Source organism: Clupea harengus, chromosome 19 (assembly GCF_900700415.2).
Source record: "Clupea harengus chromosome 19, Ch_v2.0.2, whole genome shotgun sequence".
NCBI classification, from domain to species: domain Eukaryota; kingdom Metazoa; phylum Chordata; class Actinopteri; order Clupeiformes; family Clupeidae; genus Clupea; species Clupea harengus.
In genome coordinates this window covers 14,437,487-14,460,656 of record NC_045170.1, presented here as the reverse complement: position 1 = coordinate 14,460,656, position 23,170 = coordinate 14,437,487, and the positions used below count along the sequence as shown (strand labels likewise).

Genomic DNA, 23,170 nt, shown 5'->3' with positions numbered 1-23,170 from the left:
AAGAACCTAAGTCGCTCGTAACATAAAATAGCCATAACAGATCAATAGTCAAAACAGACACGGAATGTCATTTTTTCTCAACATTTATGTAACATTTCATTTTTAATAGTGAGATGTTGACTGAGAACAACACAGACAATTATCTTTACAAACAAATCTCAGCAGGACAATTTGAAGAGAAAAAATGCTGAAAACGTGGAGTGAAGAGAGTTGACATGGTTGCACAGGGCGTGTGACTGAGTCGGCTGCCCATAAACACACTTTCACCGTTTCACTGTCAAAATTCAATATACATTTTACATTCAACATCTTTTTTTGTAGCCTGCAATTAAATCAAGTTTAAAACCCATGATTGATAACTCCTGTTACATTTCCCATTCCGGTTTAAATGCGAGCTTCCTAATGTAACTGGAAAAGGAAATCAATGAATTCAGTGTCAAAGTGCATGACGACCATCCAGGGGGACTGATAACTCTGAGACGCTGATGGGGACCAGACTCTTTTCACATATTCATCCTGTATGGAGGGCAAGATGCCCACTCAGATGCCCACTCAGCGCTGTGGCTATGTCTGCCCTCACCACTCCTTCCCCGAGACAGATGCAGAAATAGACGGCAGGAGCAAAGAGAGGGAAGAGAGAATGGGGGGGGAGAGAGAGAGAGAGAGAGAGGGAGAGAGAGAGACAGAAAGGAAAACTGAGAGAGGAAGAAATAAGGGGGGGAAGGAACTCATTTTCTCCAAACTTCTCTCACCACGAGGCCTCCCTCCACTAAAAGCATTATGATGGATCGCTCTTGTTTTTTGGGAAAGGTGGAGAAGGCGAAATGGGCGTTCTGAGCGGGGGAAATCTAGGCCGGTAGAAAGGGAGAAAATATGTCTCTGTGAAATGGTTTTAGGCACCAATCTACCGAATACAGGATAGGTTTTTACACAAGCGAATAGCACGGGCTTTCCTCATCCAGTTAACACGCGGTCTTCGCTCAGAGTTCTCAATACCAATGTGGAGAAATGTACAGAGGTCCCTTCCAGTACATGATGAGTTTTCACCCATTTACAGTTGATGCAAGGAAAGAAATAGCTTCTGTCACTAGAATGATGCAAAAATCTGTCAAAACAGCAGTGAACACAACCTTATGAAACATATTTACATGCCACCATCATGAGACAGCCACATCCCGCACTATCAACATCCTGTGCCTAGAATAAATAACTAGGCTATCTGTGTGCGTGTGTGTGTGTGTGTGTGTGTGTGTATGTGAGTGCATGTGTGTATGCAAGCATGTATAGTTATGCAAGCATGTCAATACGTGTGTACTACATAAAAAAAATGAATCTATCCGTTCCTTCCCGACAATATCCCTCCATCTCACACTGTCCTGCGTCCCTCAATTCTCTCTCTCTCTCTCTCTCTCTCTCTCTCTCTCTCTCTCTCTTTCTCTCCCTTTCCCTCTCCCTCCCTCTCTCTCCCTCTCTCTCCCCCTCACTCTCCCTTTCCCTCTCTCTCTCCCTGTCCCTTTCTCCAGTGGCTCTCCTCAGCAAGGCTCCTCTCTCTCTTCCCTTCAGGCCCCGTTCTCGATGGGTGACTCCAGGGCGCGGATGTGCACGCTGGGCAGGCAGAACCAGGCGGCGGGCAGCTCCCGCCCTGAACGGTCGTCCTGAAACTTGATGTTCAGGTAGAAGTCTCCTGTGTAGAGGAAAAGCAGCGCCCCACGGTACACTGAACTCTCAGTTGGATCCACCTGTAGAGAGGGAGGGAGGGAGAGAGAGAGAGTGAGAGAAAGAAAAAAACAGACGGAGAGAGAGAGAGAGAGAGAGAGAGAGAGAGAGTGAGAGAGAGAGAGAGAAAGAGAGACACCAAGGAGTGGTGGTCTAAATTTATTGAAGCTCCCAGGCCTTACATATGGCAGATAGATTCGTGTTCACATTACCAATGGAGTCTAAGAAGGTGCCAGGATATAAATAACTTCCTGTTGAAAATGAAACATCTTAATTCAAGCCCGTGGAAGCCTGTGAAAGTGAAGGATTCCTGGAGTTGCCAGGTGTTAGACATGCCAGCAAACATGAGGTGTACAAGAATAATCCCTTTAAGATACTGACAATTCTTTTCACAGGCAAGTCTTTTTACTGGCAGTTACTGGCGGTAAAGTTATCAGTTCAGTTGATGTCTCTAAAGTTAGTTTGGCGTATGCTTTGTTGAGTTTTTAAGTTTGGTGGTTCGTCACCTTCCTTACAAATCTAAGTTTGTTATTTGAAGCTTAAATGAATCAGTCTTAAATGAATCAGACAATCTTTCTCTCCCCTCATGCCGTAAATGACTAGCATGCCAATACCGAGGGACTTCAGAAGCCCATTGGCCCAGCCCACTGTTCAAGATGTACTCTCTTTCAACATGCTGGCATGAACAAACTCTGTTAAACAGCTGTTCTGTGTGCTGACTGCGTGTGTGTGTGTGTTGGTACCGTGTTGATGTGGAAAGTGTTGGAGCCGATGAAGGTGACCGTGTCACTGAGCTCGTAGTTGTGCACGCCGTTCTGGTAGTCCTGGAAGGGCACCACGCTCAGGGCAAATGGCCCCACCGCCGTCCTGCTGTGATTGGTCAGCCGGACTTCAAGCGTCACAGGCTCGCCCACGCGCCACTCGGCCACCGCGTCACAGTCACACGGCTTACCATTCACCAGCACGTCTACCGAGAGAGGGAGAGAGAGAGAGAGAGGGGGGAGAGAGAGGGGGGGGAGAGAGCGAGAGAGAGAGAGAGAGAGAGAGAGAGAGAGAGAGAGAGATGTTTAACACTCTTTCATTTACCATTGTCTAACTTTCTCACACAATCACACCACAAAAAAAACACAATACATTAAAACCTCAGACACTCTTACGGCTTACATCATTACATTAAGAAATGCTCAATGAAGAGAGAGAAATGGAGAGAGAGGGAGGGAGAGACTGTTCAGGGTCATGCAGAGCATCCCTCCCATCTGATTCACAAGTTTTTTCACACACACAGACACACACACACACACACGCACAGAAAAAAACACACACACACACACACACACACACACACACACACACACACACACACACACACACACACACACACACACACACACACACACACACACACACACAGAGAAACACACACACACACAGACAACTCCCGTAGGCCATCTGGCCCTTCACTTGCCATCACACAAGCTGTGTGAGAATGAGAAATAAAGTCACATTGCATTACAATACCTTGCTGCTGTGAAAGAAACAATCCTCCATCTAGATATATGCATTGTTTTCCCCCACACATCCACCACAGCCAACTGGAACAGGAAAACATATCAGGCCTCGGCCACAGATAAGGATTCCATAAGCCTCAAATAATAATACCACTGCTGTCCAGAGAAACAGCTTCTTTTCTCTCAGTCAGTGTGAAGAACCCAACATAATTCCCTTACATGTCCATGTATTGATGGCAGGTTTGTATTGTGACAGGTTTGGGCAGTATTGTCTGGTGTGTGTGTGTGTGTATGAGTGTGTGCAGGATCAATGGGCTCGCTCTACCCTAAAACAAATTTTATTGACACCACTGAGGATTTGTGCCCATGTGAGCGTGGCGAATTGAAAATGCGTTCCGTCAATCTCATGCATGAGTAATTTTCTCAGGAGAAAGAGCAAATGAGATTGTTGTGTGTGTGTGTGTGTGTGTGTGTGTGTGTGTGTATCTACAAAAACAAAACTATCTTAAATCTATCTAATATCTATCTAATATCTATCTATCTTAACTCTATCTTATATCTATCTATCTTCAATCTATTTTATATCTATCTATCTTACATCTATCTTATATCTATCTATCTTATATCTATCTATCTTAAATCTATCTAATATCTATCTATCTTAAATCTATCTATCTTCAATCTATTTTATATCTATCTATCTTAAATCTATCTTATATCTATCTATCTTATATCTATCTATCTTAAATCTGCAGAAAACAGACATCCCCAATAGCACAGTCAAATCTACACAGCCGGCGGAACGTTCAGGAAGCAGGAGTCACAGGTGGTGGACACTAGCAGAGCGGTCTTGACTCGCCTGATGAATAAACTCACACAACACAGAATGACCAAACAGAATGAGGGCACGGGGTGCTGCTGGCCTCCTGTGTTGTGACTGCCAACACACACACACGCTTTACTCAGAGCATCATCGAAGAGACAGACAATCGCTTAGACCTCGACCTTTTTCATTCTCCCCACTCCTTTTGTTTCTTGCTCTGTCTTTTTCCCCTTGCTCTCTCCCACGGAGTGGGCCACTCTTCCACGAGTGTTTCTCATGACGTCTGCCTCGTCTTCTCTATGGGGTTCCATTCTCTCTGGCGTCTCATCATTCCTCCCTTTCTCATTGTCTCTCACAGGCCCTCAGTGTACCATTGTCTATTGGCTGGCTCGACTCGATCTAATTGCATTCTCTTTCTTTCTCTCTGTCTCTCCCTATCTCCCCTTTCCAGTGTTGTGTCCAGACTTTGAAGGGATAAGCCTTAGGCTGATGATATACGGAGCAACTCTGACAGGTGTTTTGACGTTAACAGGGAAAATCTTAGATAAATATTGTGTGAACGCCTCTAACGGTCATTTTCCCCAATTGCTAGAGATCATTTACTGAAATGAGATTTCACTTTTGACAACTATATCTCCTCCTCAAAGAAATTGCCCCTCTTATAACTTGGGTTATGAGCTCTATTTCTTTCCTCCAAGGAAGAGAAATCTCCAGCGGTGGGAGCTCTTTGTTGAAGAAGGCCCTTGTTAGCGTGCCATAATTGCCTTCACTTGCACACATGCTGAAGATCGCTGCACATACCTGACTCTGTCTGTTGTGATGCGGGGCAGAGAGAGAACTTTTAAGGGTCTGTGAGTTACCGCCCGCTGGAACTCCTCCAACGATCCATTTAATAGCTGGCTTACAAAAAGAAAGATCCTCCCCTCCATCCTCAAACAAGCACTGATGAGAATAAAACTAATCACTTCCCCTTTTATGTTCAGTCAGTCAGCATTATGTAATCATTTATGTGGACGGCGCGCGCATGAAATTCATTACGACAGCTGTCGGCATGGCCATGCTTAATTGAGTCTGAAGTGTTCAGCAAATATTAGCAATTATGGCGCCCGCTAAGAAATCAATCGATCACAGTCAGCCAGCCTACTCCTGTGCCGGCGAAGATACTGGGTCCTAGGCTTGGCTATGTTTCGCAAGCGCATTGGGTGGTCGTGAGTATTTCTCCCACTTGTTACGAGTTTTTTTTTTTGTGAAAGACGCGTGTGTCATCCACCTGAGGAAAGGGTACGCGTGTTAACTAAAATAAGTGGCTGCGAGACTACTGCGACAAACTCGGAGAGGTCTGTGTGACCGCACTCTATTCTGAGCAAAGCACCCTGGGTATTTACATTTTTTTTGCGCGCTTCACACTCCGGGAGACGCTGAGAAGAGGCGACGGATGGGCGACGATGATCTGTGAATAGGACTGCTTTTTCAGATTCATCTAGCGCTCGGGTGCGATGCCTGAAATAACCAAAAGTGCTTGAAAGAGCTGTGGGATGTAGAGGTGCACATACACAAACACACACACACACACACACACACACACACATACAAGAACACACTGAAATGCGAAGATATGAGTACACATGTAAGAGCCAGGTATTACCCTTTGAACACTTACACACCTATCTCCAACAGTGTGTAAGGAAGGTTGTAGAATGTCATCACGCTGCACGCAGCTGTGGTGGTGCGCACGCACACACAGACACACGGACACACACACTGACACACACACACACACACACACACACACACACACACACACATACACATGTCCCGATGCGACACCTTGGTAAGTGGTTATATTTAGGCTTTCAAAGGCTTGTTGCTAGGAGATGTGCAAATTATAGGTGCACAGGTTCTAAAGGGATCTGCAAATTCCTCCACACCAAAGATGAGCATATGTGTCTGTGTGTCTGTGTGTGTGTGTGTGTGCATGTGTGTGTGCGTGTGTAGGAGAAAGCTCATTGAGGAGCTAATTTAGCCATGTCTGAACTCACACATGCATACTGACAAAAACACATATGTACATTCAGAGGAACTTGAATGCCACACACACACACACACACACACACACACACACACACACACACACAGAGAGAGAGAGAGAGAGATAGAGAGAGAGAGAGAGAGAGAGAGCGAGAGAGAGAGAGAGAGAGAGCGAGAGAGAGAGCTCTCATTAAATAGATAGCCCACTCAAACTGCAAGTAAGCGAGCCGTGAGTGGATGCTGTTCCACAGGTGGGCATCGGACAAAAATACACACTGCCGTTTTATAATTGCATTACATAACCGCACAGCGGCCGCGTTAACATTTCTTATCACCTCTGCGTTCTCTTTAGCAGATAGCCACATGATCATCTACACAATTTCACACTGTTACTGATAAAAGCAACTCAAATCAAGCTCAGAGACCATTTATTGCCAATGCTGGCTGTCTGGTATGAAAGAACAATTTTTCTAGAAGGTTCCTCCGCCTCTGGTATAGAGCAATAGATGGATTATTTTAAAGCGTTGAGCACAACAGGCATAATAAACAAACGCCTGCACACGTGCACAGTAAGAGGAACGGGAGCGGGGAAGAGTGCTGGATCCTGACTGGCTGCTGGTGTGGGCCAGCGGCTGCTCCCTTGGGAGGATTAACACAGCACCACCTGTGAAGTGAAGGAGCACAGGCAAAGAGATACTCCGAGTGTGTGTGTGTGTGTGTGTGTGTATGCAGTTCATGTTACGGTGGATATGCATGTGGCCTGCATTGGTTATTGGCTGTGTGTATGTCCATCTGTGTGTGTGGGAAGTATGGGGGTTTTCTACATTGCTGTGTGTGTGTGTGTGTGTGTGTGTGTGTGTGTGTGTGTGTGTCTGTGTGTGTGTCTGGGAAGTGTAGATGTAGGTGCTGTGTGTGGGTGCTGATTGGCTGTGCACGAGCGTGGCAGTTTGTGTTGCGTGTGCTGGTCAGTGGTTTGTTTGAGAATGACCGGTGCTACTGCTCAAACAAAACAAGAGTGGGAAGGAGGGCATGGAATATAAAGTAGAGTATAAGACGGACACCCAAGAGGAAAATAAACAAGTTTCGATCAATGTTTCAAATCTGGGATGCCACCGCAAAGCATTATGCAATTAAGACACACCTCCAGCATACCAACATGCATTCATGTTCTAGAAACTTCCGGAAAAGGATTCACTCACTGTTTCCAAACCTGATCCCCAGTCCGAGGACTCAACTCGGTTTCTCTGCACCAGGAGAGCAAGACAGAGTATTACATAACGCTTGCAGCCCCTGTCGGGTTGCCGCGGTTACCTGCGCTCTCATGGCGACGGTGGGACTGTGAGGTCATAGAGGGGGGCCTGCACAGGCCGACTGCTGTGGCAACCAGGTCGCCACAGCAACGGGGATCAGCTCCTGGGGGTGCATGTGCTCTCGGCTCCGGTCCACGGAGCGCCTCCCGTAGCAGAGAGAGAGAGAGAGAGAGAGAGAGAGAGAGAGAGAGAGAGCAGGGCTGTTTGGATCGACACAAGGCCGTAAACGGACAAAAGGAAGGCCATTAGCTCATGAGGGATTGAGCGATGCTCAAAGAGCAGAGTACCACACACACACACACAGGTGGGAAGTGGATGAAGAGGCCTTGGTTAAGCTGGTGTGAGTTTTTGCTGTCTTTGCATTTAGCCTGTTGCAGTGACATCACTCTCTCTCTCTCTCTCTCTCTCTCTCTCTCTCTCTCTCTCTCTCTGAGAGGGACAGCATGCTGAGCTAATTTGCTTCAATTATTTACCGAATGGCATGTTTGCGCTGATGTCATCAAACAAAAAAGTCATGCATTTTACATAGGAGAGGAGAATCTGCTGAGTGTGCTCAAACACACATATGCTTAGAGACATGCTTGGGCACACAGCTGTAATCCCTTGGACACACATGGAGACACACGCTGACAATGTGTTTTATATGGTGGAGGGAGGGAGAAGAGGGGTAAGGACTGAGAATAAGGTAAGCTGGAAGGAGGTCAGAGTTCAGAGTTCAGAGACGTCTACAGGAGCCATTCAGCCTCAGTGGTACTGCTAAGATTTTAAGGCAGGACAAAAAGAGACCAGGGGGCAAGCTAGGAGAAGGAGAGAAGTCCCATGTGTGGAAGAAAGAGTGTGTGTGTGTGTGTGTGTGTGTGTGTGTGTGTGGGGGGGGGGGGTTGACAGAGAGTGAGGTTAGGGTCATGGAAAACATTATCCTGCTCTTTGCTTCACAGGGTTTTTAAACACACACTCATACAAGGTGTGTGTACACTGAGAAAGTGTCTTGATGGTGAACACACACACACACACACACACACACACACACACTCCCAAGCCATCTGCCCCTTCACTAACCATCTCCATAACAACCACTCACACAGTCCTGGCTCTTTCTCGCTTTCTCCCATAGATCATCTGTTTCTGTCCTCCTCTCTCCTTCTCACTCTCAATCTCTCTCTCTCTTTCTATGTGTAATACACAGAAGGCACTCGGGTTGCCACATTGTCTTTAAAAAAGCAGAACACATCTGTAAAACTTCATATCACTGTTCACATGAACAACTGATTTGACGTACTATTAGCATAATCTCCAATCTAACTGGGATTTGAGGTCTGTTTGGTTTGTAATTAATTTCAGAGATGAGCATACAGACAAGATGGCACTTGTTCTTAGAAAGCCAGGTGACACTTCATATCAGCACCTCGTACGGTCTCATGCAAGTACTCATCCCCAACAACCTAGCCTTACCAATACGAAACAACAACAACAACAACAACAACAACAACAACAAAGATGCCTTTCACTGGGGTTGTCATGTGGGCACCTTCCCTCATCAGTGTTTCATTAAATTGGCAGTGGCAACGGTGGTGTATGGTGTCCCAGACTCCATACTCACAAGTCAATACCAGGGTCAACAGATATACCTCAGGATACACCTCGAAAAGATTTCACATGCATATCTTCTAGTTATCTAAACACCAATCTCATTATACTATGGTATGCCACAGGCTATCCAGGGTAGGAATTTGTTATGAACCCAGCTTAGGGTAAGGGAAGGGGTTGAGGGTGGGAGGGCCCTCTGGGATTAGGGTAGGGTAAAATGGAATTTCAGCCCATGTCATCTTAGGCACCCAGACATCTTGCGACAACAAGCTTGGTTGCGTAGTCTGTGAGCGTCGCAGCCATTGTTTTTTCAGCAGCCTCAGACGACTCCTTTAAAACCAATTCCAAAATCTAACAAAAGTGTTCTGGTTGATTTGGCTACAAAGCCTCTAACAGCCGTTCCTAGTTCACAATTGGATCTCCAAAGGGAATCGTTAACTCAATGAAGTAAATAAGACACTCACACTCAGAATGCAACACTATGTCTGGTCTCATAGCAGTGAAAACGATACACAGTGAAACTTGCGAAAGTTAAAGTTGCCTTCCGACATCAGCCGGCAATCTCCAATCCCACGCTTTGCCCCATCTGCCCGTACTGTTTGTATGTGCCTGGTATCCACTTCTCTGGCCATTTTGTGCTAAAGAAATTCTCCGGTACCTGTCATTAATCGGCAAAGAGTTTTTTATTCTCAAACAAAAACACGTCAATGATTTTTAAACCTGATTATGTCTTCATGGGCAGCGACCCTGGATCAAGTTAGTTTTACCACCAGACAGAATAGGTTTTCAAAGAACCAATACACAACTGCCATCTTCTGTTTTCACCATCCCATTGACTGTGGTCCTACGGATTTGGATTTGATCCATACGGTGGCGTTTAAAACTGATTCTTCTCATCCTCACTCTACCCCTACCGCTCATTCCAGAATGACACCCTTACACAAAAATCGAAAAAAAAACCTCCAGTCAAGTGTGTGTGTTTGTGGTGAGTGCACGGCACAGTTAGTATAGAATAGAAGGCTCTCTTCTCTTACAGTCCTCTTGACGGTACTCTTGTGGCACTCCTGTACCGAGTGAAAGGTTATGCGAGTTCACAGGAGGCAGTGGATTACTGCCAGTGAGTTAACTCGGCGCTGCTGAGCTCTAGTGCGCTCTCTGCCACTGTACTATAGCCGGTGATACATGCTTACATAGACACTCTCAATAGAGGCCATGCTGGGTGAGAGCCTGCATTCAATCTCCCTATACAAACACCATTGACCTTGCGGCTTCCTCACTTGCTCTCTATGTGTGTGTGGAAATGTGTGTGTGTGTGTGTGTGTGTGTGTGTACGTGTGTCGGGTATGTGCATATGTGTGTGTGTGTGTGTGCATGTGCATATGTTTGTGTGTTTGTGTTTTGCTGTGCATGTGTGGGTTTGTGTGTCAGGTGGTGTTAGCTGGTCCCACTCCTGGAGGACTGTGTGTGTGTGTGTGTGTGTGTCTGTGCGTGTGTGTGTGTGTGTGTGTGAGTGCAGACAGGTGAGAGCTCTCATGGTGCGGTGTGTGAAAAGGTGGCACTTAAGAGGACAGAGGGACGTGTGGATGGGAGCGCATGACTCAGTGCGCACGACAAAAGCAGAGCAGAGTAGGAGTAGGAGAGAGAGTGTGTGTGTGTGTGTGTGTGTGTGTGTGTGTGTGTGTGTGTGTGTGTGTTTGTGTGTGTGTCAGAGACAGAGAGGTTGAAAGAGGGATGAAGAGACAAAGAGAGTACTTGGGTGTTCTTCCATGTGTGAAGTGGTGATTTTCAGATATCTTCCAAACAGATTTGATGGTTCAATTAGAATACTTTCTGTAATTCTCAAAACATCTCTCTCTATCCATGTGTGTGTGTGTGTATAATTTTGTATAAATGCACAATGAACAGGTGTAACACAACAAATTAAGTAACGACAGAGAAAAATACAGTCCAACTGGACCGGTGTCACGGCTGACTAATGTCTCACAAGCACAGGGCCACTGCGCAGCTGTTCCTTCACCTAAACCAGCAAGCAGCTATTCGGATGGCTCGATGGAAAACGACTTGTGAGCGAAGGAGGACAGCAGGACACGAGAAGGAGAGAGAGAGAGAGAGAGAGAGAGAGAGAGAGAGAGACACACAGGGAGATGAGACGGACAAAGGAAAGGACAGGACAGAAACAAAAAGGAAATGAATGAAAAGAGAGAAAGCAAAGAGAGGCACAGAGATAGATGAGGGCGACCTCTCCTGAGAGGTGTGTGGGGGCAAAGGGCAGGCGTCTAAATCTGGGAATGATGTGTGCTTTATCCTTCCAATATGGACTCCAATCCCCCCCCCCCCCCCCCACCCCAGACCTGGGGATTCCAATCACTTTCATTTCCACACTTAATTAACGCCATGTACTTCTGAGAGATGGGACCCAATCTCCTGCCAGCGATCGATCGCAGACCAAACCAAAGAGATAAGGCTTTGCTCCCTTAGGGAAAAATGGGGCGCAGGGAAGTGCATTACAACCGGAAGCCATGGAGCCCCCCCACGGAACGTTTTGGATGTCCGTCACAGAGTGAGTCAGTTCCAGGTGATCGGTGTTAAGTGCACCTGTGTCGACAGCAGAGACGGAGGAATTAGGCCGTACTTTGGTCGCGCTGCTTCAAACAGCGGTGACTCACCGCCGTGTCGATTTCTTGCTTTTACCTTATGAGTCATGTGGCGTAATTATATTTCTACAAGAAAACAAGAACAACAAGAACGGAAATTACGTTTCGCCTAAAAAACAAAAAGAGATAATATCAAAATGAAATTTAAGAGAATCACTTGACCAATAGACAGGCTTTTCAATTCAGCTAATATGAGATCAATGACTGAAGCTTTTATCCAATCGAATCCAAGATTGAAGCTTTTATCCAATCAAATACAGCGCACTGAATGCTGTGTGTGTGTGTGTGTGTGTGTGTGTGTGTGTGTTTTGGTTTGTGTGTGTGTGTGCGTGATCCACCTACAGCTGTCTCCTCACACTCCTGCCGAGTGCCAACACACACTCATGCGTGCCAAGCGTCTGCCCTCTGTTTCCCCCGGTGCCCTCTGCTCTGCCCACCGCCCCTGCAGTGCCAAGCTGTGGCCGCCTGGCATTCGCTTGGCACATCTTGTTGAGCACACACACACAGACAGATACACACACACACAGACACACACACACACACACACACACACACACACACACACACACACACACACAGACACAGACACAGACACACACTTCCCGGCCTGTGCACAGCAGCCTCCCCCTAAAGACCTCGAGTTGAAGGAAAAAAAAAAAGCTCCTTTTTTACGAGTAAACACACACAGCATGCCTTCAGGGCTTCTGTTTTTCAAGAATTCATACAGAGACAATAATATGAGCACAAAGGCCTTAGTCCTTTCATGTTTTGGAGTTTTGCAGTCCCTCCCTCTTTCTCTTTCTTTCCCCTGCTCTACACATTTCTCCCTTTCTTTCCTCTTTCTAGACATGAATAGTCATCCTCCTATTTCAGTCTTCTTCAGCCTGCCATTATTTTCGACAGGCATCTTTATCTGTCCATCTATCTAAAAATTGAAGCTTTTCCTTCCAAATTCTCTCTTCCTAGGACGCCTATTCATCCCCTATGTCTCTATGCATCTCTCTCTCCTTATCCCGCTCTCTCTTTCTCACTCTGTTCTGCTTGCTCACTCTCTCTCTCTCTCTCTCTCTCTCTTCTATCAGACATGCGTGGGGCAGAGGCCAGTGCTGTGACAGATCACACCCCGAGTGCCGCCGTCGTCCTTGATTGCAGCGGCGCATCTGCGACTGGGCAGCCAGCAGGTGAGCGCAGCGTGGGCGAGGCGTGTGAAATATGCCTGGCATCTGTCGCCTTTCTGGAGGGCCACGGCGCCTCTGCCCAGTCAGCGGCAGCGCCAGCGCCCAAGCCAGAGCCGGAGCCTTCCAGCGGCGCCTCGAGCGAGTCAGAGCACTGGCCGTGCCTCGTCTGGTGCTTCTTTTAGCGCGCTGGACCGGCGGGGGGGGGCAGCGGGGTGCTTGTTTAAACCAGCGTGGCACTGAGCCGGGCTAGAGGACGTGTGGCCGGCTCTGACCAGACCGAGACGACAAACATGATGGCTGGGGATAGGGGGTGACCGTGGAAGCAATGAGGAGTGACAGGCCAGTTTATTTTGGCGTCCACTATACAAAAAAGTTTCCCCTTGGGAAACTGAAGAAAGCCGTCCGATGAAGAAGCATTCTGAGTTGTGGTCAACAGGAATGGTGACTCATGGTATGCGCTACACACACACACACGTATACAAATGAAATTAATAGACATGAGCATGTGTAATCACACACACACACACACACACACACACACACACACACACACACACACACACACACACACACACACACACACAAAGACACAGACACACAAAGACACAGACACAGACACGCCTTGAGACTGAGTACAGGGAACAGGTGGACCGTTTTGTGGTGTGGTTTGGGAACAACTACCTCCTCTTAACTGTGGCCAAGACGAAGGAGGTGGTTGTGGGCTTTAGGAGCAGCGGGACACAATGTCCATCCTGGGAGAAGAGGTGGAGAAGAGGAGGAGGTGGTGGAGGGCTACAGATACATGGGTGCTCACCCTGACGAAAGACTGGACTGGCAATGTAACATTGAGGCTTAGTAGGCCTTTAATGTGTGCAGCAAGATATAGTTGCATATATGCTACCTGTGCTATATGCTGTCTGTTGTTGCAAGTGCAATTTTTTTTATTTGTTAAGTGTGTTTTGTGATTTATGTGAATTGCTCCTGCAATACAGAAATTTCCCTTTGGGGGTCAATAAAGTAAGCAATCAATCAATCAATCAATCAATCAATCTATCCATCCATCTATCTATCTATCTACACACACACACACACACACATACACACACACACACACACACACACAGCTCTGTCCCCGCAGCCCTTTGCCTTTTAATCATTCAATCAGCTGTTTACAACTCGATCTGGTGTCAGCCACACAGGGAAGTCAAAGTGGCCCTCTCTCAAAAAGCGATGCCAGTGATGCTGACGCGGTTGCCACGGCGGCCCCCCGGGGAGTGTTCCCATCCTTCAGGCCTTGTTTTCCGCCCGGGCTGTGTGCTCCATCTCCCGCTTTCCCCGAGAGCGTTGCCGCCGCGGCGCTTGCTTAAATGCCGCCTGTCGGCAGCTGAAGGTCGCAGGCGTGCGGGAGAAATGTCACAGGTAATGGGAAAACGTTTGAGTGACAAAAGTGTTAAACTGATGATGAGGAGCAGATATGGACCCCTGCTGGGATCCTGGTGGGGGGTAGAGATGGAAGAGAGAGAGGAGGAGGAGGGGAGGGGAGAGAGAGAGAAGAAGGGAGAGAGAGAGAGACGCACGCACAGAGGATCAGTGGATTTGCATTTGTTATGTTTCCAGAGGTTTGTGTGAAATCCTGCTGACAGTGCTGTGGAGACTCCCTGTGAAGCACACACACACACACACACACACACACACACACACACACACACACACACACACACACACACACACACCTTTTGCCCTTGCTCACTAAATCTCCCTCCATTCCTGTGAATGGGACTGGTGCCTGGGGTCAGTGGAAAGCGTAATGCTTCATACTCTAAGTACAGCCCATTCATTATTATGCCAGTCCTGCCGCCATGGAGTCAGACAAGCCAGGCCTCATAAGATCCCCTCAGCACCATGTCCTCCCACCACCCTAACCACGATAACACGAAGAAGACTACAGAACACTCCAGAACCTCCAGCACGGATGCTCATGACCGTGCATGTCAAAGAAGTGAAACAATATCAAGTGAAGACAATAGCAAACAACAGAGGCTTACTGACCTCCACTGCCTGCCAAATTGAGAATTAAGCAGCCTTAGAAGCATTAGTAGCTCACGGCAATTAGCATAATCATTGTTTTTGTATTGATGATCATCTATTCGATATGCAGCAAAGATGCTACAGTACGCGGTTTTGCATCAGCTACATTGTGTGTGTGTGTGTGTGTGTGTGTGTGTGTGTGTGTGTGTGACAGCTACCTGTTGTTTTGCGTGCTGAGTGTGTGTACCCCTGAGCGCTGTAACAGTATGTGTGAGGGTGGTCAGTGTGAGCGTGTGAGGAAGACGAATCCCCAGATAATCCCTCCACTTCTCTCCACTTCAGGAGCCTGTTAGGCTGGTGTTAGCCTGGTAGTTAGCGCCCGGCGGCACAGCAGATTGACTTTGGATGGGGCGCCATGACTGGGTCAACAATACGAGGTGCGCCGTCTGAGGCGGGCGTGAGAATAAATGGAGGAGAAAATATCCACAGAAAAGCCACACACAAACACACATACGCTTAGAGGGACAATGGCAGACACACCCACACACCTGAACACACACACACACACAAATACATAGATGGTCAAAAGACACTCTAACACAGGCCTATTCAATTGGCGGCCTGTGGGCTAAATCCGGCCATCCAATCAAGTCAGACCGGCCCTCAAATCAGTTCTGTTAACAATTTAAAAAAATTAAATAAATCTAAAAGAAAAACGACATGAAAAGCCACAATAAAGCCATTCAATCCTCCAAATCAGTTGAGAGCTCCTCTGCTTTCACTCACATCCAATCACAAACATGCATTATTAATGATAAAGCACCACTGATGGTACAGTTGTGGTGCGCTTGCAGCAACTAGCACTAGAAGAGAAGCCAAACTCCTTCATTTTAGCTCACTGTTTGTAACATCCTGGTCATTTTTAAATATTGAATTTTAAACAAAACTATAATTTTTTTTTTTATCTGACAGTTGATTTAACTGACAAAATCAGCCAATGGCACGGTCAATCAAGTAGGTAATGTCTGCATAGACATTTTGCGCAAGATCCATTTTCCATTATCCTATATTTCTTCAAAAGCGCAATAGTAATTTAAAGGTGCAGTCTGCCATCCTTATCCATTGCACTTCTTCATCAAACTCAGAGAATATATCCTCACAGTCCTCTTGCAGTGTGTGCACTTAAAAAAAAATGTAAAACGCTTTTCGCACAGTCCTTGCTCTGTAAATAGGAAACAAACGAATTGGCCAGCACGGAGACGTACACTACTTCCAGCCAATCAACACATTGCTTCAGGAGCACGGAAGGGACTCCATACAATGGCAGGGATTCTTACCAAAGATCTAAATGGGCCCAACAGTATTAAACCATAAAAGAGTCCACACCATACATTTTACAACAAGTCAATACACAAGTGGTTCACGCCTGTGAGAAAGTATAGACCTACATATACACCGATTCATCTGCATGGGGTTGCAACCCACACGGTGTGGCAATCACAGTTCACAAAAAAAAGATACGTGGGGGAGAAAGAGGATGGAGTCAGGGCATGAAAACGAATTAGGCTCGATTAAGCGTGCGGGGGGGGGGGGGGGATTGGTAATAGTGCTACCTTGCAAAATGACAAGCAGGTGGGGAGGGGGGGATCAATGGAAAAAGCCCTGGAGACTTCACTGTTTGTACTGTAATCTCACCACACACTCACATCAGAGAGACACAGGCCTCAACACACTCACATCACAGAGACATGCTGGCCTGGAGCCTTGAAGTCATTAGGGGAACCATCATCATGTGATCATTCAACCTCAGGCCTACCTAGATCTGATATTTAATATCACATTAATGTTCATGGCCAGAACCTCAAATGAGATCTGAGCTTGTTGTTTGCACTAAACACACACAGCCCGGCGAAGCTCCAGTTAAGCGAAGGTTAGCCTGCGTAGCGCCCCCCCCTAACCCCCCCAGTCTCAGAGGCCCCTGGCAGATTTAGGAGAGCAATGGTTCATATTGGAGAGCTGGAAGGGAGTTCAGAGAGCTCCCAAACCTGCTCCCCCATTCCAATGGCGATGAGCCATTAAGTGCAAATCCTAGTTAATCACAGACTAATACACACTAATTAGAACCTCTGGGGTGGATGCAGAGGTGACCGATGGGAGCACGATGAGAGCGTCCGAGGACGCCTGAAGACAGTCCCGTGTGTGAGAGTGGGTGTAAATGTATGTGTGTGTGTGGTTGTGTGTGTGCCTAGGTATCCGAGCAAGGGTTTGGGGGGAACACTAGGTATTTTAACTACAAAAAGAAAAAAGGAGAAACTTTTCAGATTCAGTGCTTCGTCTTCTGCATGATGCTATCTTACACAGTATTGCCATAACTGTTTTTTGTTTTTTAAGTGTTTGGCAAAGATGAAAATGAGATTGGATTCGCCACTTGGCAAAGTTTAACATGTGCCAGATGCAGTAACGAGCCGGGATTTTAAAGCAGGGCCCGGCACTGATGAGGAATGATTTGGCTTTGAATGGAGGACCCCTCGTCGCCCTTTTATGATTGGACTAATTTGCTGATGGGGAATAATTTGCTGATTTGCACGGCTCGTCTTCTCCCATCGACCGCTCCCTCCCCACTCCCCACCCAGCAACATCAAAAAAAAAAAAAAAAAAAACGTCAGAAGGCTGGTCTTTCAGAGACGTGTTGCGAATTTGTTCAGCTCACTAAGCTTTTTTTTTTTCCTTTAGGAAAAAGGAACCAAGGAACCAAAACACATCATTAGGATTAATTGGACACAACCTTTTTAAGTCGAAGAAGGGGATCAGACTCAGGTGAAAGAGGTGGAACATAGTCCACATCGGAACACGTCCTCGGATAAAACACAAAGACCCGTACGAGAGGGAGCCATTACGTGACCTGCGGCAGCCATTATGGAGTCAAATAAATCACAAGGAGGCTAACGAAGGGATAAAATGATATTGTGCACAGGATAGAGACAGGTGTGAAAAACAACTATAGCTAGAAAGCAACTTCAGAACACAATTCACTAGGAAACAATGACCAATCTGGGCTGACTGGAGAAGGGAGTAAAATGGGACGGAGGAGCAAAGTTTCACGGCGGTGGCCATGAAAAATGGATGCTTGTCCCTGGGGCCCCGTGATGATATAACACACCCATCTGGGTTAAATATTTGTGTAGAGAGGCAGGGTGCAGGTTGATTAGACGGGTGTGTGTGTGTGTGTGTGTGTGTGTGTGTGTGTGTTGGCCCTGACTCCTGGCTCTGTGAGTACAGAGGATGGAAAGATAAACACCAGAAGAGACAATGGGCCACCATATTACGGCCTGGATCTCTGATTGCTTCTGTGGAGTACAGAGTGGTCTCTGTGTATGTGTGTGTGTGAGAGAGCAATAGATAGCTCTTTTTGTGTGTGTGTGTGTGTGTGTGTGTGTGTGTGTGTGTGTGTGTGAGTGAGTGAGTGGAGAGAAAAAGATAGCTCTTTGTGTGTGTGTCTGTGTCTGTGTGTGTGTGTTGTTCTAGAGGGCAGGAGCAGTGCAAGATCAATACCATTGCCACTATTGCCACTCCTAGCGATAAAACGATAGAAATGCCATAAACATATATGTCTTCATAGCGCCTAAATGTCTTGCATCATTCATACAAGACAAAATGAGGATTATTATCATAAAAGGAACCAGAGGGAAAAATACTACAAAACTTAATTTTGCACATCTATTTCTGAAACATACGGACACTACTAATGACCAATAGTTAATTTAGAGTAAAATGAGTTGGCATAATGATTTCTGATTCCCTCTTCCTCAAAGAGCAAATAATGAATTATATATGAATGGAAGACACAAGCTGCAAGTCCACCGTCATGTCGTGTCAATTAATACTGATGTAGGGATCCATTAGCACATACTGTACATCCTGAAACAATATGATAATTACCTATGAATTATGAATGCACTTCCCATACATTATGAATGCTGTTTTCATAGACTCCACTGAAGGAAAAAAAATACTCTAATAAAAAGTTATTACAAGATTATCTCCAGCTGTAGCTGGGCATCATTCTTTTATTCCTCCGGCTCCGCCCTGTTCCCCCACCTCCTCCTCCGCCCCCCCGCCCCCCTGTCATCCGTCTCCCAACTCCTCTTTCCCTCCCTCCACTGAAATGTTGTTTTACCCTAATTATGGTAACGAGCCTCTCCACCTACGATATTAAACTCCTAATATGCAGGAAAAATGCCTGGAGGAGAATTAACGTCTTTTTCTTCCTCTCTCAGTTTTAGTTTTCCTTTCTCTCTCTCTCTCTCTCTCTCTCTCTCTCTCTCTCTCTCTCTCCCTCCCTCCCTCCCTCCCTCCCTCGCTCTCTCTCTCCCTCCCTCGCTCTCTCCCGTCTCTCTCTCTCTCTCTCCCTGTCCTTCTCTCTCTCCCTTTCCCCCTTCTCTCTCTCTCACACTTTCTCACCTTCTCTCTCTCCCTCCCTCTCTCTCCCTCTCTCTTGGCCACGTGCTAAGCACTAGTGTGAGTCCATTTAAAACAAACTAATCAAGGGAGGGCCGCCATAGCCCTTGGACACCATCATCTCGTCGTTTCATTAGAGCTGACTTAATGAGGCGGAGGCCGCTGCTTTGGATTGCCAGCTTTTTGTCTAAGAGGAGGCGCGTCCAAGACATGGGAGGAAGGGCGAGCGGGTGAACTTTTTTTTTTTTTAACGCCAGTAGCCATCAACAGTCACTTAGACCCCCTCAACTCCAGCGAACAGAGAGACGAGGAAATAAATTGAGTCCCCCCCCCCCCCCCCCATGGTGCTGCACAGAGCACAGTGCTTTTGAGGTCTTTAAATTCGCTCTGGACATCAGAAAGTCCTCTTTTTCAATAGGGGCTCGAAATTTCCCCATCTTCCCTATCTTAATCTCCAGGAGCTGGAGGGAGAGAGAGAGAGAGAGAGAGAGAGAGAGAGAGAGAGAAAGAGAGAAGAGCAGGAGGAGTTGCAGAACTCAGGAGTCCACACCCTAATCTCATCTCCCAAGTCTGATTAGGAAGTGTGTGTGAGTGTGTGAGTGTGTGAGTGTGTGAGTGTGTTTGTGTGTGTCTTGTAGCACTGAGGTTGCTGTAATGTATGTCATTCATACCAGGGCCCACACTGGTACTGTACCAAAGGCTACATCCACAGGACCAGGATCAGCTCGAGGCCTTTAAGATGCCCTACACACAGACACGTAGCTAGCTTCAAATCAGCCTCCTTTCTCTGGCTCTCGGACTCGGAAAATGTGACTCGGAAAATGAACCAAACTGCTAGATTTTGGATTGAGTTACGAATTACTTAACTTGAATCCTAGGCAGGCCTTGGAGAGGGGCCGTGCTTTGAGTCAACTGAGAGCTGAATCAGTTAAGTGAACCAATTATTATTATTATTAAATACATTTCACTGCGTCTTTTTGAAAACTCAGTGACAGGGCTGCACTAGCTGAACGCCGATGATTCATCTACACGTCTCTGTTTCTTTCTCATGGGCATCATCTGTGCATATGCATGTGCAAATACCTACACACATACACACACATGCACTCACACACAGACACACGCACGCACATGCAGACAGAGCTGTCAGAGGAAAACGTACTCATACACATATGCAAATATAAATGTGTCTGCACACATACACACACACAAACATATAAACACACACACACACACACACACACACACACACACACCACTCACCCGCATGCACATGCAGACAGGGCTGTCAGAGGAAAACGTACTCATATACATATGCAAATATAAATGTGTCTGCACATATAAACACACACACACACACACACACACACACACACACACACACACACACACACACACATAGAGCTGTCAGAGGAAGATTTCTTAAAAGAGAGAATGCAGCGAGAGTTTTGTTATGATTTCGAAATCTATCCAATATGGCTTACAGGTGGCCATGGCAACGCAATTGCTAACAGAAAATGAGAGACACAGAGAGAGAAAGAGGGAAAGAGAAAGAGAGAGAGAGAAAGAGAGAGAAAGAGGGAAAGAGAAAGAGAGAGAGAGAAAGAGAGAGAGAGAGAAAAGTGGGAAAGAAAGTCTAGAAATATGCTGCAATGAGATAAACACCCCAAGATGATGAGGTTAGAACATCCCCTTGGCACAGAGAGGACCAGTCTCAGAGACGCCACTCTGGTGCTGGGCCGAGGTGCCGGAAACGTATGGAAAGTGTCATATATTCCAGCACTACCTAAAATGGCAATACATTAGCTTGTATTGCCTGCTTCATTTCATGATAATCCTGAAATGGATTTAATTTGGCTTCAAATGGCTGTTTTATCTTGAACTCTGTGCCCAGCTTCATGAGCATGTACCTTAAGTGACGTTTCATTTGGCTAGCAGTGTGCCCTCCTGATGGCTGAGGGGCCCTGGTGGGGCGACCTCTTCTGTCACCCTCGGCTCTTCCAGTCCCTCATTACTGTCACAGAGGTGTCCGAGCTTTGTCATACAAACCACCCCTTCCCTCAAAAAAGGGAGCCACTTCTGAAAGAGAACGTCCTTCAGACGAGTCCCTCCCCCCCACCCATCCCCACACACCCAAAAAACTCTAAAAAGAGACAAGTTCACCCTGGAGCAGTTTTAAGCTCCTCGCTCAAGGGCATGATCAATAGTTTCAGCCCACAGGCTTAACGGGGAGGGTGTGTGTGTGTGTGTGTGTGTGTGTGTGTGTGTGTGTGTGTGTGAGAGAGAGAGAGAGAGAGAGAGAGAGCTGAGGGTACAAGCAAACGAGACTTGTTTTCAAATTAAAGCACATAAAAGCTGCCTCTGCTCTTGCACAAAGCCTAGGGCCAAGGGGAAGTGGTCATCTGGCTATGGCTCTGTCCCACCAGAAAAGACACATGGGGAGATGAAAGTGCCGCAGACTGATGCTTTGTCGCTACACATAAATGAGTAACACATATCAGCAAAGTGGACTGAGATCATAGTCTCAATTACAGTCTTAAGGACAGTGCTTTTCTTTGGGCTTCTAGCAGGCCTTCGCTACAACATTACGGAAAGTTACCCAGAGAAGCAAAAAAAAGCCCTCTAGCCTGCACAGTCTAACTTTTAACGGTTGATGTCAGCATAATGAGACAAAAGAAAAGCAAAAAAAGCAAACAAACAAAACTAAACATGCATGTTTGTGCGGGATTCTACTGTGCCCTGTTTAATGGAGGCACTTACAGGGTTAATCTACTTGTGCCAGGGCTTAGTTCAGTCGTGTTGTTTCTTGTCCAGAGGCTTCTATTTTACTTGCAAATAGAAGTTACATGAAAATTATAGCTTCCTTTGAGGCTTGGGGAATAGCACATAAAAGACCTAAAGCATCCAACAATATTTTGGATTTGTTTAACAAAGCAGCAATGTATTATTCATAGTGAGGCCATTCCATGGAGAGTACAGCTCTGTTGTGTTCTTTGCCCAAAGGTAAGCTTCATGCATGTCTGCCTCAGCTTTGGTGCTGGTCTGATGCTAACTTACAGTAGATAGCAACAACTCACTGATCCAATGCTACTGATGCTAACTTACAGTAGATAGCAACAACTCACTGATCCAATGCTATTCACACCAAAAGGCCCTCCATATCAGAAAAGAGGAGATCGGGTCGGAAACAGCAAATAGAGGTGTGTGTGTGTGTGTGTGTGTGGGGGGGGGGGGGCTGCACTGAAGTGTAAGAGTGTGTGTGTGTGTGTGTGTGTGTGTGTGTGTGTGTGTGTGTGTGTGGTGTGTGTGTGTACTATAGACCGTAACAAGAAACGAAGAGAAAAAACCCTGCCTAGCTTAGAGACTGAGAGGAGGGAGACAAGAGAGGGAGATCGACCAGAGGAGGAGAGAAGACAGACAGGAGAGAGAGAGAGAGAGAAAGAGAGAGAGAGAGAGAGAGAGAGAGAGAGACATCAAGGGAGAGACACTGGACACAGACAGGCTCGTTTACAGCTATAGGTTGACTGAAGTAACTGAATCCTGTCTCATGCAGTGATATGATTGCTGCTCCAAATGAATCAGACAAGTTGTTTTTGTTGTTGTGAGGACGTGGGTTAGTCATTACCGTCGTCTGTTGGCGACGAGGAGGGCTGGCATGCAGGTGCGAGGAGTATGCTGTGAGTAGTTTGTGTGCACGTGAGGAGAGGAGAGGAGAGGTGAGGAGTATGCTGTGAGTAGTTTGCGTGCACGTGAGGAGAGGAGAGGAGAGGAGAAGAGTATGCTGTGAGTAGTTTGTGTGCACGTGAGGAGAGGAGAGGAGAGGAGAGGAGAGGAGAGGTGAGGAGAGGAGAGGAGAGGAGTATGCAGTGAGTAGTTTGTG

The 23,170-nt window shown here is 46.6% G+C and overlaps 1 protein-coding gene across 4 annotated transcripts in view; it reads right to left on the bottom strand.

Moving 5' to 3' along the window:
- Positions 1–1,472: 1,472 nt before the first annotated feature.
- trappc9 (trafficking protein particle complex subunit 9) overlaps positions 1,473–23,170 on the bottom strand; it is a 209,435-nt gene continuing 187,737 nt past the window's right edge. For 2 of the 4 annotated variants that reach the window (XM_031585933.2, XM_031585935.2), the window contains 2 exons: positions 2,460–2,683; positions 1,473–1,739 (listed from right to left, as the gene is read on the bottom strand). In XM_031585933.2, coding sequence (XP_031441793.1) covers positions 1,560–1,739; positions 2,460–2,683 — 404 coding nt within the window. In that variant the 3' untranslated portion in view covers positions 1,473–1,559. The remainder of the gene's footprint in view (positions 1,740–2,459; positions 2,684–23,170) is intronic. The other 2 variants (XM_031585936.2, XM_031585937.2) reach the window with 1 other exon arrangement.